The 20332-nt window shown below is 35.3% G+C and overlaps 1 protein-coding gene and 1 non-coding gene across 2 annotated transcripts in view; one reads left to right on the forward strand and one right to left on the reverse strand.

The window, feature by feature from the left end:
- The window catches only part of SEMA3D (semaphorin 3D), a 138503-nt gene that overhangs the window by 40719 nt on the left and 77452 nt on the right, over positions 1-20332 (forward strand). The window contains exons 4-5 of the mRNA XM_032644025.1: positions 9395-9457; positions 18574-18693. Coding sequence (XP_032499916.1) covers positions 9395-9457; positions 18574-18693 — 183 coding nt within the window. The remainder of the gene's footprint in view (positions 1-9394; positions 9458-18573; positions 18694-20332) is intronic.
- Positions 3977-4083, reverse strand: LOC116759942. Its single transcript, XR_004351603.1, has one exon. It is a non-coding gene; the product is annotated as a U6 spliceosomal RNA (small nuclear RNA).

The raw sequence follows: 20332 nt of genomic DNA on the forward strand, positions 1-20332 counted from the left end.
CTTGAACAGGACCTAAGGTGACCTCATGCCATCAAATTTTTGCATGACCATGTCTCCCATCTGTTCCATAGGAAGCTGTCTTGTGTATTTTCCGGGCACACTCTAGAAGTTCAGGTTGATATCAGTATAGCCACTGAGCCTGGCCTCTGTGTCCACTGGAACCTGTCAGTCTCTCTCACCCTTTAGACATTTCTCCACAATGTCCCACAAATGGCATGTTCAACAGTAAGTGCTTCTCGAGGTCCCATCGAAGCCCCTTCCCTGGCACCTGCTTCTCACCCTGGGGCTTGTAAGACACATGACACAACTGTCTCAGACAAAATATCCTTCGCAAGGGAAAGGAAAAAACTTTGTAAGTTCCAGTGTCCAACTATTGTATAGCTTGAACATAGGTGAAATCATCTAAATGATTCTTGGCCACCTACTTTGAAGATTTTTGCATCCTCAGCTAGCATCTCATTTTAAATTTTTTCTAAGCTAAAATTTCTTTTTTTAACATCTTGCTCTACTATCTAAGCCATAAAATGAGCTCTCAAAAGAATTTTGCTTTACTTCCAAATATAACAGGCAAGCTCATTGTATATCATTCCTGATGTATACACGCTAGAAACATAGGAGTAACCAAATGGGGAATGTCAGTATCCTTATTAGTATTATTTGCATTTTGGATATTAATAGCCATATTCAAAACATTTGCTGTTTTACATCTTGTTTCCCATGTTTTTCAATAGTATTATTTCTGTTGGGTTCTAGCAAAGCTAAGCCATAACCGAGAATCTAATAAATGAGAGTGTAGGACATGCAGTGATCCATTTTAAAATAATCTAACAATTAGTCTTCAAATAGTTTACTTTCATTTTGAGACAATACTTATCTTTTTTATTTTTATTTAATTAAAAATATCTTCTCTTGAAACTGATATGTGTGAAAATTAAATGTTTTACATAAAATGTTCAAAGAATTGTCATGTTAACTAAACAAAGGTGAAGATTATTAACCAGGCCCCAACAAAAACCCCTTAGCTAAATTTACAGTGTTGAAGGCAAAAGCAGTATAATACTTAAAATTTTTATGTTTAATGTAATTGACGTTTGTTTTTAAGGTAAAAAGCACTAAATATGTTTCTGGCAGAAAACAAGGAAGTTTTCCCATGGGTTTTAAAATGAGAAAGCAATGTATCAAAGCACTATAAATGTATAACCTACCTAAAAGAGAACTCCATATTTTTATGGAATAACTTGAGATAATTTCATTTCACCTTGCTAATAAAATTTAGGTCCTCACGTTTAAGAACTTTAATTCTTTTGTTTATTAACCAAAAACCAATCAGAACTATTTAAAAGGAAACATTGGTAAACTTAAAACACTTAAAAGCTAGAACTCAGACACTCTTAAGAAGATTGACTTTCTTTTTGAGCAGATTGTCACATTTATAAACATGGAATGACTCTATTAACGTTTTTTTTTTCCTTCTTCCCAGCAATTGTAATGTAATTTTGTATTATTTTTCTCCTTATTTAACATGAAAATGAGGTACGTAATTATAAAAATTAGTCAGTTTACTTGAAATTCATCAAAATGGTCTCCTATTTTAATCATTGTTATTAGAAAAATCACTAATCGAAATGAGTTTATAATTTTAACTATAATAATTTTCAGTGATATTTAAACTCCCTTTTTTTGTGTAGCATGAAAAGGACTTTGTTATTTCCCTTTCCTTAAGGAAGTCTAAAACGAGGGTTTTCGTACACAGGGATCCTGTACTTGCTTGCTTTATATTGAGTATAAGCAGAAATGGTTTTATAAATCAGAATGACCTTCAGACTCTAGTTCATTAACTCACTTCATGGCTGCATAAGACGTTCTCATCTAACGCGTGACCCTGGAAGCCTATTATTTAGGCGAAAAGACTGAGAATAAATAAATTTGAAATCAAGTCATGGTTGACAAAAGAAAATTGCCACTCTTTATTCTTAGTTAATACTTGAAATAAAGAAAATATAAACCCTTGGAAACCCTGTGGACTCCCCAATAAATTAAGTTTTGGTATAAGGCACCCTGCTTAGTTTCACGGTGATTAATCTGCTCCTATTGCCTGCGGAGCACATGCTGTCTAGTAATCACGGAGGTGAAACAATTGCCTCGTTCATGGATGGGCGGGCTCCCCCCGCCCGGGTGCTGATGTGCAGGTCCCATCTGGTCACTGTAATGGACTGTCAGGATGTTGTCAGACTGCTCAGACTTCTGCCGGAACTCGACAAGGACTCTGTCTCTGTCTCCAGTTTTAAAGGAAACTTTGCAGATCACTTTTCAATAATTTCCGAGTACTTTTTATGTATGTGGGCTGTGCCAGGTGCTAAAGAGGGTAGGAAGAAAACATAAGGTCCCTTGTCACTTAGTTTTAATGAGTCATATACTTCTCAGCTTTAATGAGTCATATACTTCCTGTAAGAAGAGAAGGGAGACTGTGACTTGTATTCCTCACAAAATTTTGAAATTTATCCACAAGCGTAATTGCACCACAAGTTCAAAATCACCAACCCATTTGTGGATTTCTTAAATTTCGTTTTAATTTGTATGATACAGTAGCATTTTTCTCATTTTCATGCAGTATATTTATTGAGCCCCTGCCATTCCAGGTAGAACAAACTTATTCTGGGGATAATGCTAAGATGATATTTGGCAGTGCAGCATTCGCTGCTAACAAGTGGTGCAGTAGAGACTTGAACCCACGTCTTCCAATTCCACTGCAGTTCATTGCTCTTTATGCCAGGAAAAGGTCCCAAACTAAATCTACTTGCAAAAAGAAGGGGGCAGATGGACGTGGTAGACGCGAGTGTACTGGAATTTGGAGCTGGTTGACGGAAGAAAGCTAAATGTCAAAGAGGCTTTGGGCTGAGTCCTAAAACAGGAAAGGGAGAGACAGTTCTCACCCAAGACTTCGTGAACGAAGCTATGTGGGCGATTAGACGCAAAGCTTGAGAATTGAAACTTCCCTTCTGTAACAGTCTCTACCCCAGCCGCCTTCAGTTTTACGCGCTTTACCGCTGGCTCTCCTGTCCTTTTTTCCCAGTACTTTGGTCTTTGAGCTCAGATCTCCTACCTCTCTCTGTCCTTGGAACTGAGACTCGAGTAGTCACTGCTCCCTTTGTTGTTCCAATCCTTGTATCATATGGCATCTAGAGCAGCATTTTCCCAACCTTTTTACAACCAGTCAAAAACTTGAATCCTGTTCGTTGACAGAGATGGCCACTTGCATTTTTAAGGCTGTGAGTTTTTGTCTTTACTTAGGTTTTATGAACAAGTTGTAACTTCCTCTTGTGTATTCCATTCAGTCGTCTTGGCATCTCTGAATTAGGCCAAAGGGCATTTGACTGACCTTGCACTTGCTAACTCCAGTCAATTAAATTGCTTTTCCAAAGATGAAACAAAGAGCAGATATAATTAGAATTTCCTTAGGATGTTGTTATAAGGCCTTATCATTATTTGAATGTTTCTGTAACTTGCCTAAGATTAAATAATGAGAAATAAAGTGCCTGCCATTTCATGTTATGAAATGATAACTGTTAACGAATTATATAACTTATAAATGAAACAGTAATTGTCAGAGACATTGCAGCATTTTACTGTGAGTTCCTCCTGCCTATTTGTCTTCAAAGTGAAGTAAATATGCTTCAAAAAACAAATCATTTGGATTTTGGATAGAGATAAGCAAATAAAATCAGTATAAGATAACTAGATCATAGGTTGTATTTTTAAACGCATACAGCTCCTGCTATCGTTTCATAAGGAAATTAATATTAAACCTCTTTTGAAAAATGTGCTTAAAATTTAACTTTATAGCATATAAGCTTATGTAAAGTGACAGTGAAGACAATGTTTATTTCATCAGAGTGATCTCTTTTCATACTAGTAATCTACGTTCTATAACTCTGAAGGAAACAGATACGTACATATTTTTACTCATTCCTTTTTTAAAAATATATAACCCTTCATGAATTTGCATGTCATCCTTGTGCAGGGGCCAGGCTAATCTTCTCTGTGTCATTCCAATTTTAGTATAGGTGCTGCCAAAGTGAGCACTACATATATATTATTAGAGGTTAGTATTTGATCCTTCCAAGTGTAACAGGCAAAAATTAATTTTTTGGAAATGATCAATTTCAATTATGAAATACTATGAAAACAACATAAACATACTAACATGATTAAGTCAGTAAATTGCTGAATATGGAAACTGACTTATCAGACATACTTGTTTTAAAACTTTAACCCATAAATTATCATCTTCAAGTGGAGACATTTTGTAAACTTACTTACTCCTCTTCTTTCCCATGTAGTTTTCTGTTACCAACTTGATCTTTAAGATTAGCACTCAAATTAAAACCAATTTGCAGCCCCTAATTATTTTGTAGTGGATCAATTAGTGGTTACACATTAGATAACTATGTTGAGAGAAATTCTTGGGCTTATCAGGATCCACAGAAAGGATCTGTTTGATTTCTGATGTCTGTCCTACATGTGGGTGGAGAGAGCAGCTTTGTACATATTTGATATCCTTGATGTCTGGGCTCCAAAGTCCTGAAGACTACTCCCACCAAAATGATAGCTTAAAAGCTGTATCTGGTACATCATACAATGTTAAGAACCAGCATTCTGTGGGAATATTTCAGGACAATTAAAATATGGCAATTATGCAAGTAGCACCTCTGCTTCTGGTATGCCTCTCTTTGATAAGTGAAAGAAAAATGTCTGTGGGTAACTTTCTAAAGAAGTAATACAGCTGCATCAACTTTTAGAAATAGTGGTATGTGTTTTGCTTGTCTTGCTTAATGGAACTTTTAATATGGCATGATGCTGTGTGTTCAAAGCACCAAAGTGCAAGAAAATGTGTATGTCATCTTACTTTTGACAAATTCAGCAAGCAAAGAGAGTAGTAATAATCACTACCTCAAAACTTTCCCATTACCTAATTAATGATGAAGAGGGCCTTTTATAGATATTGTGGACTTTGTATTTTTAAGTGTGGGGTGTGATTTCTGTGTGAGAGTGAGGCAATCTCAAAGTGTACTACCTGGGCTACTGAAATAATTTCAAGATCTCAGGTACCTCTTGGGCTTTTGTGTAAACGATGCTGAAACTTGATACTATATATGAAATACTCTATACCCAATCAGAGTTAACATCTCTCTCTCCCTCTATGTATCTGTCTATCTCTCTTTGTTTCTCACTCTTTTCCTCCTCTGTATCCATCTACACGTGTACACACGGTTTGACTAGAAATATACGGAAATGGTGGAATGCTTTTATACAGATAGATAAAGACAGAGATATATATGTCACATTATATATGTCACTTCAAAAGATTATTGAAAAACAAATATGTTACTTGAACATATTTCTGCCAATCCTATGTAAGTATAAGAGTGTGTGGAAATCTTGGTTGTTTTTTGTTTTGCTTTATTTTTAGATTGAGTTATGTGAAATTTTATCTCTTCACATTGTTTACCAAAAGGGATCAAAAGGAATATTTTTAAAAAAACCCTTATTCTAGTGACTAGAATGGGCAAGTAAAAGAAAATCTCACCATAAATCATAATTAAAATGATAGCTTTTAAATATTGGCACAACTACAATGATTTTTATTTTTTTTTCCTTTTAAGTAAATGTTTACAGTCTGGAAGACAATCAGATGTCTCCTCCAGTGTTATTATTATGATAATTCTATTTGTGATTCCTAAATTCTTGACAGCACTGTGTCAAAATAAGCCAGTATATAACCTCAATAACTTTATTTTTACGGCTTAAATGTTTCCTTAAGAAGTAAAATTGTCTTTGTGATACTATCTTAGAATTCCTATGCTATAACAATAATGATCCAAGGATAATTTTTGTTTTTAACAGGTTTTAGACTTTATGGGATTGAAGGTGAATGATGAAAAGTGAGATAACATTTTGGGGAAAAAAATCTGCTTTGTAAACAGACATTAGAAGATATATTTAAATTGGTTTTTGGAGTCCAACAAATTCTCAGTGCTTGAATATCTTCGTATAACATTTACCCACTAATCAAAAACCCAATTGTTGGAAGCTTGTCCTTTTAATTTTATGGCTTCATTTACTAGGATGACACAATTTAATTTACAGTTGTATGACTTAAAATTAATAACTGAAAATGTACAACAAAACCATTAAAACATCTTTTAGAAATTTGTATCCCTTTGCAAAGAGAAAAAAGAATCTGCAATTACGATTTTAGTATCAAGTCTTTAAGACAAAATTAGAGTTGAAACTATTAAGCTAAGCTAAACTGTTACATTAGAGTTGAAACTGTTAAAAGCAAGTAATTTAAAACAATGGCTAGTGGCTCTATCCTCTTTGCTCTCTTCTTATAGTGTTTATATCTCCTATGGAAGTGCACGTACCCTATCTGTTTACAGAACTGTCTTCCTGACTCACATCTTAGCACCTCAGTGCCACACCTTGCCAGGTATACAGAAGCCCTTTCATAATTATGTGTCTAATGAACAAATGGTTAATGAACAGTAACTACTCTGTGCTAACCTTGGAACTTCCATTTAGGTTTCAAAAATGATAAAGAAGATTGCTTCCACATTTTGTCAATCTTTAAATAACTACTTCCGTTTTGAAGCTCTTATAAATACATTCAAAATTAATTTTAGAAACATCATTCGTCTCATAATTTACTTCAACTCAAATCACCCAATACACTGGTTAAAGGTAAAAGAATAGAACCCAGTGATATTCTTTTTCCTTTTTAAGTCACACTTCATGTGAAAGAGTCCTGTATTTCCCTTTCTTTCTTTTTTTGTATAGTACTAACACCAGTAAAATATTCAGGTCTGAACAAATCTACAAATATTTATTCTAAATTTATTTCTGAAATGTGACTAAATCTGACCATAGTATAAAACAGAAAAGAACAAGATCTGACATATTGAAAGGATTCAAAGAAATATTAATCTAGACTTGAGACCAAATAAAATGAACTAGTGACTAAACCAGTTGACACATCATGGACATGCTTTCTGTGTACCATTTATTTTCATTCCAATGATACAAAGTTATCCTTTGTAAAATCACTGTAATATTCAAGAATCAGCAAGTATAGAGTTGCAGTTTTGCAAGATGAAAGAATTCTTGAGATTGGTTGCACAAGATGAATATACTTAACAATACTGTAATGGCTAAGATGGTACATTTTATGTTATGGATATTTTTACCACAATGAAAAATAATAAAAAAAAGAATCAGCAAGAAAAAAAGTCAGAGGATACCTTGAGTTCATAAGTTCAAATATGAAGCAAAGTTTTCATAAATTCAGGATGTTATTTTTAAGGGGAAAAAAAGAACACTCAATTCAGTATTTTTGCTACCAGTGATTAAAAACAAAAACAAACAATAAAAAACAATGTGAAGAAACTGTCAAACTTCCTGACAGCTACGGTGTTTTATTTTTGCTATTCATATATTCATTTATTTAGGACTTGATGATTCCAGGTCGATGACCGACTATCATTTGGCCTGTGCATGGCCCATTTTGATTTATTTACTAACTTACATTACTTAGTTGTTTTTAATTATGTAGTAAACACTTGAAAATGCACCATCCAGAACAAAAGCTAAAATCTGTTAAATAACCTGTTTATTACCACCAGTATAATCTTTTTATCAGTCTTGGGTAACCATCTTTCTGAGTCCTGTATTCATCACTCTGTTGCTTTTCTTTTTACATATTTATTGTATCTACATATATACCTAAAAAGTGTCTTTTATCTTAGTTGTTTTAAACATTATTCTATGGAGATCATGCTGTTTGTCATTTTGGGGAATATACTTTTTTCACCTAATAATGAATTGCTAAGGTCCATTCATATTGCTCTTCATTGCTGTAGTCCATTCATGTTTTATTGCTGGCTACTATTCAAAATTATGTGAAAGTATAATTGCAGTGATTTAAAGCATTCTTTATAAATAGCATCTTTAGGTCTTCATTGTGAACCACATCCAGGTTAGCTGGTCACCTGAGCCTGCTGTTGGTGCTCAACGACCCTATCTATGTACACCCTTTGATTGTAATTTGTAGTTGTTAAAATTGCTCTAAATGAACAACCTTACTTCATTTAAAAATCTCAGTAATTTAATCGTATTTGTCTGTTCAGAGACTGTAAGTGCTAGTCTATGTTCTTCTTTATTCAGAGACATAAAACCCTAAAATTTCACTATGAGGATAATATCATATAAACATTAGTGACTTCTAAATCATTTGTTCATTCCAGGTTTAACAAGTCTCTTTCAGTGTATTCCCTCAGGATATTTTCCTTTTTCCCCACCTATTAAAATATTTTCTGCTAACATTGGTGAGAGACATAATAAAGGTTTGTCAGGAACTCTTGGAACATATAAGCTACTAAGAGCTTGACTTTCTTGTTTCTTCTTGTCTGTAGCTTAACAAAGAGCATTTCTTTCTGTAAGCTAATGGAGTAATGCAACTGTTTGGGGCCTTATTCTGAAAAACTTCCTGGAAGAATTTCTAAAATTTGTTAAAAAACAAAAAACCTATTTGTGATAAGTTCAAGACTGATAAAGCATGATTAAAAGTGACCAATCAAGGAGCCTTCTGCCTTTGTCCTTAATGCATTTGCCCAAATGATATTTATTATGTAGTGGTTGAGACCCTCCCAGTTCGAGGGGCAGACTTTGGGTCATATTTTGGCTCTGTTGCGAACCAGCTTCATGGCCCTTGACTTGTTTAATGACTGTATGAAGAAGTTTTCTGACCTGAAAACGGGGAGAGTAAGTACAGCTATCTCATAGGGTTATTGTGAGATTGAAATAAGATAATGCTTATTGTCTTACTTAATGTTTAACTAAATGACAGGTGCATCTCAGCTCTATCTGTGTTAAATATTGTCAACAAGTCCACACTGGTCTTTGACTTGGAGTGATAATTTATGCTTGTGACAAAGAGCTGTTTCTCACACCTCATTGCATGTGTCCATAATGCACTACCAGTCCGAGAAGACACAGAAAAACGGGGTAAAAAGAATCTCTTACCTAAGCAAATGCTAACCTGAAATTCCGTTGACATCACAATAGGAAGTTATAGCCTACTCAACATGATTTATCTTTTATTAAATACATTTTAAAAGAAATTAGAAGATTAACAAGTGGATGATTCTGCCCAGTGTTTTCTTATAATCTTTTTAGGGTGGCTTTGGAAAATATTTAAATCTCAAAATTCCTACGTCCTATCTAACAGCATGCTTTTGTCTCGATAGCCACTCTTTAATTTCACACACTCACTTTCCTAATTAGAATGGTGTAGTGTTTTAGATATTCAGATTCTAACACACCTTGAAATGTTTTACAGATTTATTGGCCTGCTGCAAAGGAACGGGTGGAATTGTGTAAATTAGCTGGGAAAGATGCCAATGTAAGTATGAGACTTTAAAGAACATCTTTGTTAAACTGGTGCTGATATGATAACAAATATTTATATTGGGTTTTATTGAATTAATGGCATTAGTATATTATTTTTAAGACTACACTAATATTCTGTGTAAAGATTAATATGGTATAAAATGTTTCTACCTTGCCAAAAGGAATGACATTGTTCTCAGAAATTTAGAAATACTACCCTTTCCAAAGTGTTAATTCTGACTGTATTTTCTTCACAAAAAAATCTCAGAAATACATTTAAAATATTTAAAAATAAACCATCAGAAAATACTGTATTTCTAGGGTTGTGTGTTTTTCATCTAATGCATATATTTTGTGAATGTACACAAAATCATCAGTGGTTTTAGCATTACAAACACACACTTGACATCTTATTTAATTTGGGGTGAAATTAAACTTACAACATCTACAAGAATTCTTGCAAAAGTAGACATTATAGAGCTATTAAGAAAGATTGGTTGAAAATGAATAATACAACATTCTGGAATAAGAACTAGAAATAATTTACTCCAAAATTTATGTAAGAGTAACTATAGGAAATAACTTATAAAGGATAAATAGTGGGGTCCTAGTATAAACTTCTAGTTTAAGCTCCCTTAAGGACCAGAGAAACCCCTTTGACAGGTATAAGTGCCCTCGTCATCTTTGGGGTGTCTTGTCTGGATTGCTTTTGCATCGTCCAAGCTGTTTTACATGCTTCCCCAAATTGTGTTGCCTTTTTTTTATCTCCAGCAATGCTGTGGCTCTAACTGCCTCTTCTCATCTGAATGTTCTGATTCAGGCCAGATGCTCTGTGTTCTGCCCTGACTTCTTGCCCTGTAATGATAGGGAGAATTGCTCTTCTTTGGCAAAAGAAATCACGTCCTGAATGTAACTCAAGATGAAAAAGTTCTAACTTTGGGCAAAAGCATGGACATCATGAGGCTTCCTTTGCAGTATCCTGGAATGTTTCCTCTAACCACTATAACCCAGGAGTATTAAACGGAGCAGTGCCCTCGTATTTAATAACAGCAAATAGTATGTGTTGTATGAAAGCATAATTATATTTAACAATTCTCACTTTATTATTGTGATAAAGGTAAAGCAACACGACGTATGTTGCCTAGTGAATTTAAGGGGAAGCTTAGAAGACTTTATTCACTCATTTGTTCATTCATTTATCCAACAAATATTTATTAAAAGCCTAAATATGTCATTAATAGTGTATGAAAGTGCTCATGGATCTTTTAATCTAATGAGGGATATAGTTATTACACAAATGATTCCTTATATGTAGCCACTGTACAGTTGGCCACAGGTTCTAAGTCTATAAATTCAACCAACCGTGCATCAAAAATATTCCAAAAATTCCAGAAAGTTCAAAAAGCAAACTTGAATTTATTGCTTACTGGCAACTATTTACATAGTGTTTACATTGTATTTACAATTGTCTACATAGCATTTACATTGTATTAAGTATTATAAGTAATCTAGAGATAAAGTATATGGGAGGCTGTGTGTTTGCCATTTTATATAAGGGACTTGAGCATCCTCAGATTTTGATAAATGTCAAGGTCCTGGAACCAATCCACCGAGGATACTGAAGGATGACTGTCCTGCAAAACAAAATAATCAAAACAAAGTAAAAGAAAAAAACTTTTGGTTATGCCTCATTCTGTATTCAGTTAGTGTTAAATGTGACTTTTGGGGCACATTTATGTTAGCAGAAATATATCAGAGAGTGTGTGCTTCAAATGCAGCAGGAAAAAGTTTTTACATTTATTTTGCTAGAAATGCAAGAGTGTAAACTAATGTAGAATATATTCTTCCTTTTATGTCTCTAATCTCTCCACCCTGTTCAATGTCAGATGCCCTGTGAGCAGGTGCCCCAGTCTGCAAAAGCAACAGTACTTTTTTGAACTCATGGGAAAGAACGATGCTTTGGTTGTGATTTTTCAAATTTACTTTGTTGCATAACAGTAGAAGCATGTCATAAACAGTGTGAACACTTTTGTGTTTCATCAGTATTGAGTGTAGGATAAGGAGGCAAGTAGGAAAAGGGTGTTTTAAATTTACTCCAACAGAGTAGTGTCAGTTTTCCCATGGAACAGGTGAAGGATAAGCACTCAAGGTTAATCAGTGAAGTTTTAATTGTGACAGTTTTCTCATTTCAGTATGTTCACTAATTCCAGTTGTAGAGTAACTCGGTTGCCCCTCTTATCAAGCTAAAACAAAGGGTGATAAACTTTCTTGAAGGTGGTATCCTAGAGAGTACATAAGACCCAGTATATGGAACCTATTCTTCCAATTCAATTGTATTTGAGAGCTTGTAGTCACCTCTGACTTTAAGTACACTTTAAAGTACACTGTGTACTTTAAGTACACTGTTAACCTAGGATTAGAGATTTAGGGAGCTTCTCTCTTTTTACTGAAGTCTATAAAGTTTGCTGTTGAATTATGTAGGTGTAATGCAAGTCTTTGTTTCCTTCTTTTCAATTTGCCCCTTTAAAATAATACTGTATTTTAGAGTTACTAGGAATAGCTAACATTTTTATAGCACTTACCATGTTCCAGGAACTGCTTTCAAAGCTTTATACCTATAATCTCGTTTAATCCTTACAACAATACGGTATGTTAGATTTTATTTTTATTCCTCATTTTCCAGATGAGAAGACTGAGGCCAGAACGTTTAAATGACTTGCCCAATATTACATACCTAGTAAATATTGAATTGAATCCAGAAGGCTTGCCCCACCATCTATGCTCTTATAATACACTATAATCTACACATCAAGGTCTGAGTTCTATGTGTAAGGTCTGCAAACTGTATCCCTCAAATCATTTCTCTCTTCACGATAACCATAATGCAGATCCTCATTTTACAGCATTACATAGATTTTGGCCAACAGAAAACTGAGGCAAGTGTGTGGTTTTATTAACATCTTTTATTGCCTTTGGCATTACCCTCTCTCCTTCCTTCTCTCTAGTAATTTTTACCTACTTCCCAAGAGTGTGTTTTGAATTAACAAGTGTTTGGAAAGACTGTCCCTTTACACAAAGGTACTATATAACTGAAAAATAGTGAATTATTTACCATAATGAAAGTTAGCTCATTGGCGTGGGAAGGGAGTGGAAGGAGAGGAAACAAGAGAGCTATTCCACTTTCTTGAGCACAGTCCCCAGTTTAATCCAAGGAAGGGAAGAGGTGACAGGAAGCTATTTGGTTGCATTTTGTGTCTGCTCTAAATATTATTCAAAAGAAAGTCACTAAAGAAATGTCTGGTCCTGCTATAAAAGAGTGGGGTAAACTGCTCAGTCCAGGCAAAAGAATGCATGCGGTGTGGGCAGCCTGAGTCGTCGGCTTAACTGTAGAGGCGCACAACCTTGTCAATGGAGACATTACATAGGGTTAAAGGGTCTTCCATCTCTAAAGTTTTCTGATTACATTCTTTTTTTCTTTTTTCTTTTTTAAGAACATCTAAAGTAAAACAAAGTGTTCATTGTAGAAAGTTTGCAAATTATATAGAATTCATCTGTAAATAGTTCTTCACCCATGAACATTACCCAGAGATAGCTGGTGACATTTTGATGTTTATTCTTCTATCTTATCTATTTACTATTTTTCAGAATGAAATCATTGTATACATAGTCCCTTAAAACATTTTTTTTTCACTTCGCAGACTGCCATGAGCATTTTCCCATGTCATTAAATTCCTTTTTTATAACACTACTTTTAATAGCTGCACTGCATTCCTTTATATATTATTTCATCAATCCCCTATTGTTAGAGTTTTGGTAGATATCCAGTTTTTACTATTGTGAATGATGCTGCACATGAAAAGCCTTACATATAAATACTGTGAACATCTCAGGTTATTGAGTACAATTACTGGTCAAAGGATATAAAATCTTTTATATACATTGTAAAATGGCCCTCCAGAAAGTTTATGCTTCTTATGCTTTATCCAGCAGTGCATGCTCTTAAGAGGGTATATTTCCCCATACCCTTGCTAATGTTGGATACAACATATAGTTAATGTTTAATACTAATACATTAATGAATGAAATAAATATATTTAATTTTTGCCAACAAAAAGAAAATTATTTTTGTTGTTTTAGCTTGACATTCTTTTTTTTTGGTACGCGGGCCTCTCACTGTTGTGGCCTCTCCCGTTGCGGAGCGCAGGCCCAGCGGCCATGGCTCACGGGCGCAGCCGCTCCGCGGCATGTGGGATCTTCTGGGGCTGGGGCACATAGCCATGTCCCCTGCATCGGCAGGCGGACTCTCAACCACTGCGCCACCAGGGAAGCCCAAGCTTGACATTCTTTAATTACTATAAATGCTAAATATTTTATGTAGTTGTAAAATTAGGATTTATATTCATATATTATTACTTTCTCATCCACTCACATAAAAAATATTCTTTCCTAGTTATCCTACTTGATATATAGATTTTTATAGGCATATCTCTCAATTTTTTTCCTTTAAAATGTTTTTCTTTGCCCTTCTACCTCAACTGGTTTTGCTCTGTAGAAATCCTCCCCTGTGAGATTTCATTTTTAAGAGAGAAATGGGATATTGGGATTTTCATATACTTATTTTGAAGCATTGACAACTTATTAAAATATTTTCAACATTGTAAGACCTAAACAGATACCTTTGCAGACTGAACTCTATCAGAAGTCTGCTAGACAAACGTAAGATGTAGCACAATGATAGGCATGTGGCGAATGGTCACAAAACATTTGAGGATCACAATATTCTGCAAAATATGCAAAACAGACCACATTCTTTTTTTTAATCTATCTTTTTCTTTTTTTTAGATGTTGGGGGTAGGAGTTTATTAATTAATTAATTAATTTTTGCTGTGTTGCGTCTTCGTTTCTGCGTGAGGGCTTTCTCTAGTTGTGGCGAGCGGAGGCCACTCTTCATCGCGGTGCGCGGACCTCTCACTATCGCGGCCTCTCCCGTTGCGGAGCACAGGCTCCGGACGCACAGACTTAGCAGTTGTGGCTCAGGGGCCCAGCCGCTCCGCGGCATGTGGGATCTTCCCGGACCAGGGCTCGAACCCGTGTCCCCTGTATCGGCAGGCGGACTCTCAACCACTGCGCCACCAGAGAAGCCCAGACCACATTCTTAATCATAAGTGTCTTTTCATATATAACCTAAATAAATTAAAGTTAGTGATTATAAGTCAGTCATCAGAAATACATATAAAGCTGTATTGGATTTAACTGGACTATATGTAACGTTAGAGAATTACAAGTAGTTCTGTTTTGCTAATATTTTTCTAGGTATTGGGGGAAACAAAAATTCTAAGTGTTGATATATAAACTAATATTTACTTGTCTTTTCTCTAAGTATTGTTTCATATTTGTTTTATTTATTTAGTTGTATATCTCTTTAGATATATGTAAGGATGTGGATGAGAGGTGAAAACTGAAATAAATAATCTTACTTGAGAGAAGTAGAAAGTTGATACTTGTTTTTAGTTCTCTCTCTCTTTCTTCCAGTGGAGAGTTAGGGAGGTGGGAAGCGTGGGGAAGGAAGGAGAAATTCAGTTCTTTTCCCAGGTTGAGTACGTTACTGGATGAATTGAATTGTTTGGTGTCATGCCCCAGCCCTTGCCTTTGTGGGCAATAGCTGATAAATTAGCCGGCTTTCAGGGAAAGTTAAAACAGCTGCTTCTCGAATTTATCTTTCTTTATGCCTCACAGAATTACACCACCATTAATAGCTATGCCGGTCACTAAGTGAATTAAATCAAGTTAATTATTGCTCATGCTATTGAAGCAAATCTTGGAACCTTTATAAATTAAAAGAGAAATCATTGTAAAGGCTTTTGCTTTGCTTCCAGTGTTTGGCTGAAATGTCCACCCCAGGCAAAATTTAAAATGAGACCTTCTCTTTTAGAATCTCTGTCCCCGGTTTCTTCCCCTCACTGCCCTGTCATTGCCTCCAGGCTTCCCAGAGAACTGCCCTCCATCAACTTCACCACAGAAAACTTTGAGCAGAACTGACTTTTTTTTGTAAACTGTGTCAGATAACTCAGGATACATGGTTCTATTCCATGGCAGCCCAACCTGAGAGAAGAGAGGAATTTCAGAAATACATCCTTGGTGACATCTCACCAAAGTAAAAACTAGCATAATAGGTTACTTTCCAGGGCTGGCTGCATTTTAATAAAGTAACTCCCAGGAAAGTTAAAGGATGGGAAATGTTTTAGGTGTGATTCAGAGCTTTTTCTTTATCATCACTCAAATTATATCTCGTATGTGTGTAAAACTTCACTCTGGGCCTCATTTGCCTTTTTAAACAGTCTTGTGTCTCTCACAGTCCTTAGTCTTTCTGACTTTATAATTTATGATCTGGAAAGGCAGTTGTTTTACTTCTTTATACAAATATTGATTTCACAATCTTGTAAGATTACGGTGTTACTCGGCTTGGGCTACCATAACAAAATACCATAAACTAGGCTGCTTAAACAACAGATATTTATTTCTCACAGTTCTGAAGGCTGGGAAATCCAAGGTCAAAGTGCAGGCCGACTTGGTCTTTGGTGAAAATTCTGTTCTTGGCTTGCAGGTGGCTATCTTCCTGTGATATCTGCACAGGGCAGAGAGAGTGAGAGCGAGTGCCCTGGTCTCTTCTTAGAAAGGCACTAATCCTATCATGAGGATCTCACTCTCCAAACCTCTTCTAAAGCTAATTACCTCCTAAAGGCCTCACCTCCTAATACCATCACCCTGGGAGGTTTAGGGTTTCAACCCATGCATTTTGGGAGGACACAGATATTCACTCCATAACAATTACCCTCTAAATTCTATGATTCTTTGGTAACACTGAGCTTTTGAAAAAATGGTGAAATCACTGGCAGTGAGTGAATCCCACCTTACTCCAGGCATATAACTCTACTCTTGCCCTCCCTGTGTACTGTCCCATGTGTAGATTTCACCCTGCATAAATCTCTTCATGGGGAAAAGACCAATAAATAAAAGTCCCTTCAGTGAGCATGAGTGAGCAAAATGAAAGCTAGAGAATATTAAAATCTCTTACCCTAGCAGTGAAGCCATCATTGCAGTTTATCTGCTGATTGCATATATTTTTCCTCCTTTTTTTGCCTTGGCTTATCTCATATTACTGTGTCATTCGTTCAAAACCATTAGTAGGGCATATTTACTCTCTGAATTAGGTTTTCATTTGCGATTGTCTAGCATGATGTAAAAGAACATGAAGCTAGTTCTCTCTGGTGCCTTTGTGTCAATAGAAAATAAATTCTGTTCATCAAACGCCTTGATGGAAGGGTGGAAAACACAGAATATGATTTTGTTAAGTAAGATTATCTGACAGAAAATTGTCTTAATGAATATAAAATTTTTCTTTCTTAGGAGGCTACATATAATAATTATATGAGAACATATACTAAACATATGAAAATGTTCAAGGTAACAAAGATGTCTGCAGTGTGATTTGCACTTCCTCAGATAGGACTTTTTTCACAGCATACAACCTGTGTAACCATATGCAGTGGCCCTTCTGCTGTTACAAAGTGCCCACTCTTCCTACCTGATAAAGAAACATCCTTCCCTTGCGTGGTTAACTGAGGGATTGGAACTGTCCTTTCCTATAGTCTTAAGCAACTTCTTTGTTTATAAGGAAGCAGAGAGCAGAAAACTCAATAAGTTAGTTCTTTATAACATTTTTCTGTAGTAGAATGTGCAGATTTTATTCACTGGGATCTACAAATTCTTGAGACATAAGATTGCCAGGCTAGCTGGACGGAGGAAGAACTAGGCACTAGGAACTCTGTACCACAGATATGGAGACATAGCTATTCATTCTAAAATCAGAACAGCCACTGGGATATTGACTATTCTGTATAGATCAAAATCAGAGTAAGTGATAAACAATTATTAAATGTTATATTCTTTAATTTAGTCCACATAACAATCGTAATCCTATCAGCTAAGTTGTTGTCTGCCTTTTAAACATTTTACTTAATTTTAAAAATCATCCTACCAGTTAAGTCATTATCTTTTTTATTTTTTAATACCCTCCTCCTAACGACCCTAACAACAACAGTGACCTGACAGGTGAAGGACCCGTGGCCACTCAGGCAGAGAGAAAATGGACTTTTTCTCTGAATCTCAGTCGTTTTGTAGATTTCTAACCTCCTTAGTAAACACCTGCCCACCTCCTGGGTAGAGTTGATCTAGAATAAAAGTAGACTACTGCCCAGTGTCTTCTCAGGAGTCTTTGGGCCCAGGAATCATGAAGCCATGGTTAACAAATTGTTGCCGTTAATTATGTAAAGAGAAGGGATGACTTACAGAAGATGAATTGAAAATAATATGTAATAATAAGAATGACTACTCTGAAAAATTGAGTCACTATTTACAAGTAATTGGGGGATAGAAAATAATTAAGTTATAAAGGTATACATTGCAGAGAAATATTTTTAGGCCTAAACATTTGCAAAAGAGGCAGAAATATGTCTCTTAAAATTTTGACTTGGTGTAAAAAAAATATTTATGGAAAAAACAGAAGAGATTCTTGAAAGAAGCAGGAATTAAGGTAAGTCTTAAAGGCTCTGTAACATTGAAAATAAATGGAAATAAAGTGGTAGGCAATTCTGGAAAATAAGAACGGGATAATATATAGGAAGACACATATGTGTTGAGTGTTTTGTTTAGCGTAGCTGAGACAGTTGAAGTTGCACACGGTAGTTTCTATATGGGATAGACAATGTGGGAACATCAGAGCATGATGGGTTTTGTTCTGTAGGAAATCCTTGAAAGAAAGTATGGATACCTCATTCATATTATGTTCATTCTCTAGGCCCCATTGAGTCCCACTATAGAGATGTGCATTCTAGCACCGTGATTAGTTCAAAACCTTATTCAAAAAAACTTCAGTCACTCATTAAAGCCATAGTTTCTAATTTGTTTTGCCTCCTTTGCTAAGTCAGGTGTTAAACATTTCTCATAAGTCTTTTTTATTTTAGTTCTTATTTTTGATAATTAATCTACTTGGGAAACAGGTGGTATGAATGATAATCTTTCAAATACCTGAATTGTATGCTAATGCTTTTATTTTTTTATGCCCAATAGACAGAATGTGCAAATTTCATCCGGGTACTTCAACCCTATAACAAAACTCATGTTTATGTGTGTGGAACTGGAGCATTTCATCCAATATGTGGATATATTGATCTTGGAATCTACAAGGAGGTAAATATAATGAAATAGCACAAAAACAATTATAATAACTTGTTACTTAACGCCTATGACATAAAATAGACTTGAATGTAAAAATTGAATCGTATTCTGTATGAACTGAATAAGAACTTATATTCCAAACCACTTTATGGATTGCCATTTTGATTGTACACTTTATCCATCTAATAAAAATTTCTTCTATTAAAAGCTTTTTTAGTGATATGATTAAAATAAATGGTATACAGTGTTGAAAGTGCTTGTTTTCTAGGCTCTATGTACAGCTTTATTTTCTCGAGTTGCCTTTATAACTAAATCTATTTAGTATGTTGCTGTTGGTAAAAATTTATTTCCCATAAGACCTCGCAACGGAATGATATCTTAGAAATAATTTAATTTTTCCCATCCAACAAATCTGACCTGTTACTTATGTTTACAATAGTAGACACTAAATACAGATAATTTTAATGATTTTCTTAAAATTGTATGGATAGTTGTTATCACACTGGACTTATTATTTCTGCCAGACCAAAGTGACATAGTGGAAATGTGGGATGTATTAATTAGGAGTAATGTATTCCAGCAATCAATGAGAAACATGCAGATTACAATAATTTAATCAACAACTAACACGTTAGAGTACTTTCTTTGTGTCATGGACTGTGCCAGGCACTTTACATGGATTGTTTTTGTAATTTCACAACACTGTTAATGAAGTTGGTACCTTAATAACTTCCAGTTTGCAAGTTAGTAAAAACTGAGTCTCAGTAGAATGAAATAACATGCCTAAGTCACCCAACTAATAAATGGTCTAGCAAGGAATTGAACCAAAGTAGTCTATCGCTAGAGCAAGCATGCCCAACTGAGCTTTAGAATATGTACTCTAAATCATTCCTTTGTGTGGGTTGATGGGTTACACTGTCATCCTTGTGTTTATGTATATACTTCTTGTGAATAACCACACATATTTGCAGGGTAATTGGCTGCGTGTTTGAAAGTAAAGTCTGGGCTCATGGTACAGGTTTCTTTACACTGATTTAACTGATTCAAGCAGAGATCAAACCCACAACTGTGGCTGGATAAATTTTTCTCTCTAACCAACTTGCCTAACCAGCCCAGACTCAATGGTTTGAAAGTAAAGCAACCCTGATAGTTAAATCTCTGAACCACTAGGAGACTTGGCAACGTGAATCCATCATACTTTGTTGCCAGTGTAATGTTCTCTTGCCTAGCTTTGATGAAGGGTAATATATAACAGTGGCTTATAGCATAGGCTGCAATTACATGAGATAGCCCCACATCTTGGATGTGTTTTGAGGCTTGGGGCTAAAGGCCAAACTCACAACCTGCTGAGGGATGCAAATAGTGTTCATTAACTCCTAAAAGTCGCAAATGCTGAAAGGGAATATAGAAGGAGCTAATTACTTAGCTTGAGACTGTCAAAAAGCCCAGGGGCAGTCACAAGTTCTGTGAATAAGAGAATTATGAGTGAACAGGGATATTGAGACTTGTGAGTTTTCCACTAGTCAGGAGTACAGGTGATTGTATGGCAGCCCTGCTTGAAGATCGTTCTCTTCTAAAATGAATTATTAGTCCCAGGATTCACTGTCCATTCAGAGGGAAGGCACTTCCATCTTCAAATAGATAAGATTGC

This window comes from Phocoena sinus, chromosome 9 (genome assembly GCF_008692025.1).
Source record: "Phocoena sinus isolate mPhoSin1 chromosome 9, mPhoSin1.pri, whole genome shotgun sequence".
Lineage (NCBI taxonomy): Eukaryota > Metazoa > Chordata > Mammalia > Artiodactyla > Phocoenidae > Phocoena > Phocoena sinus.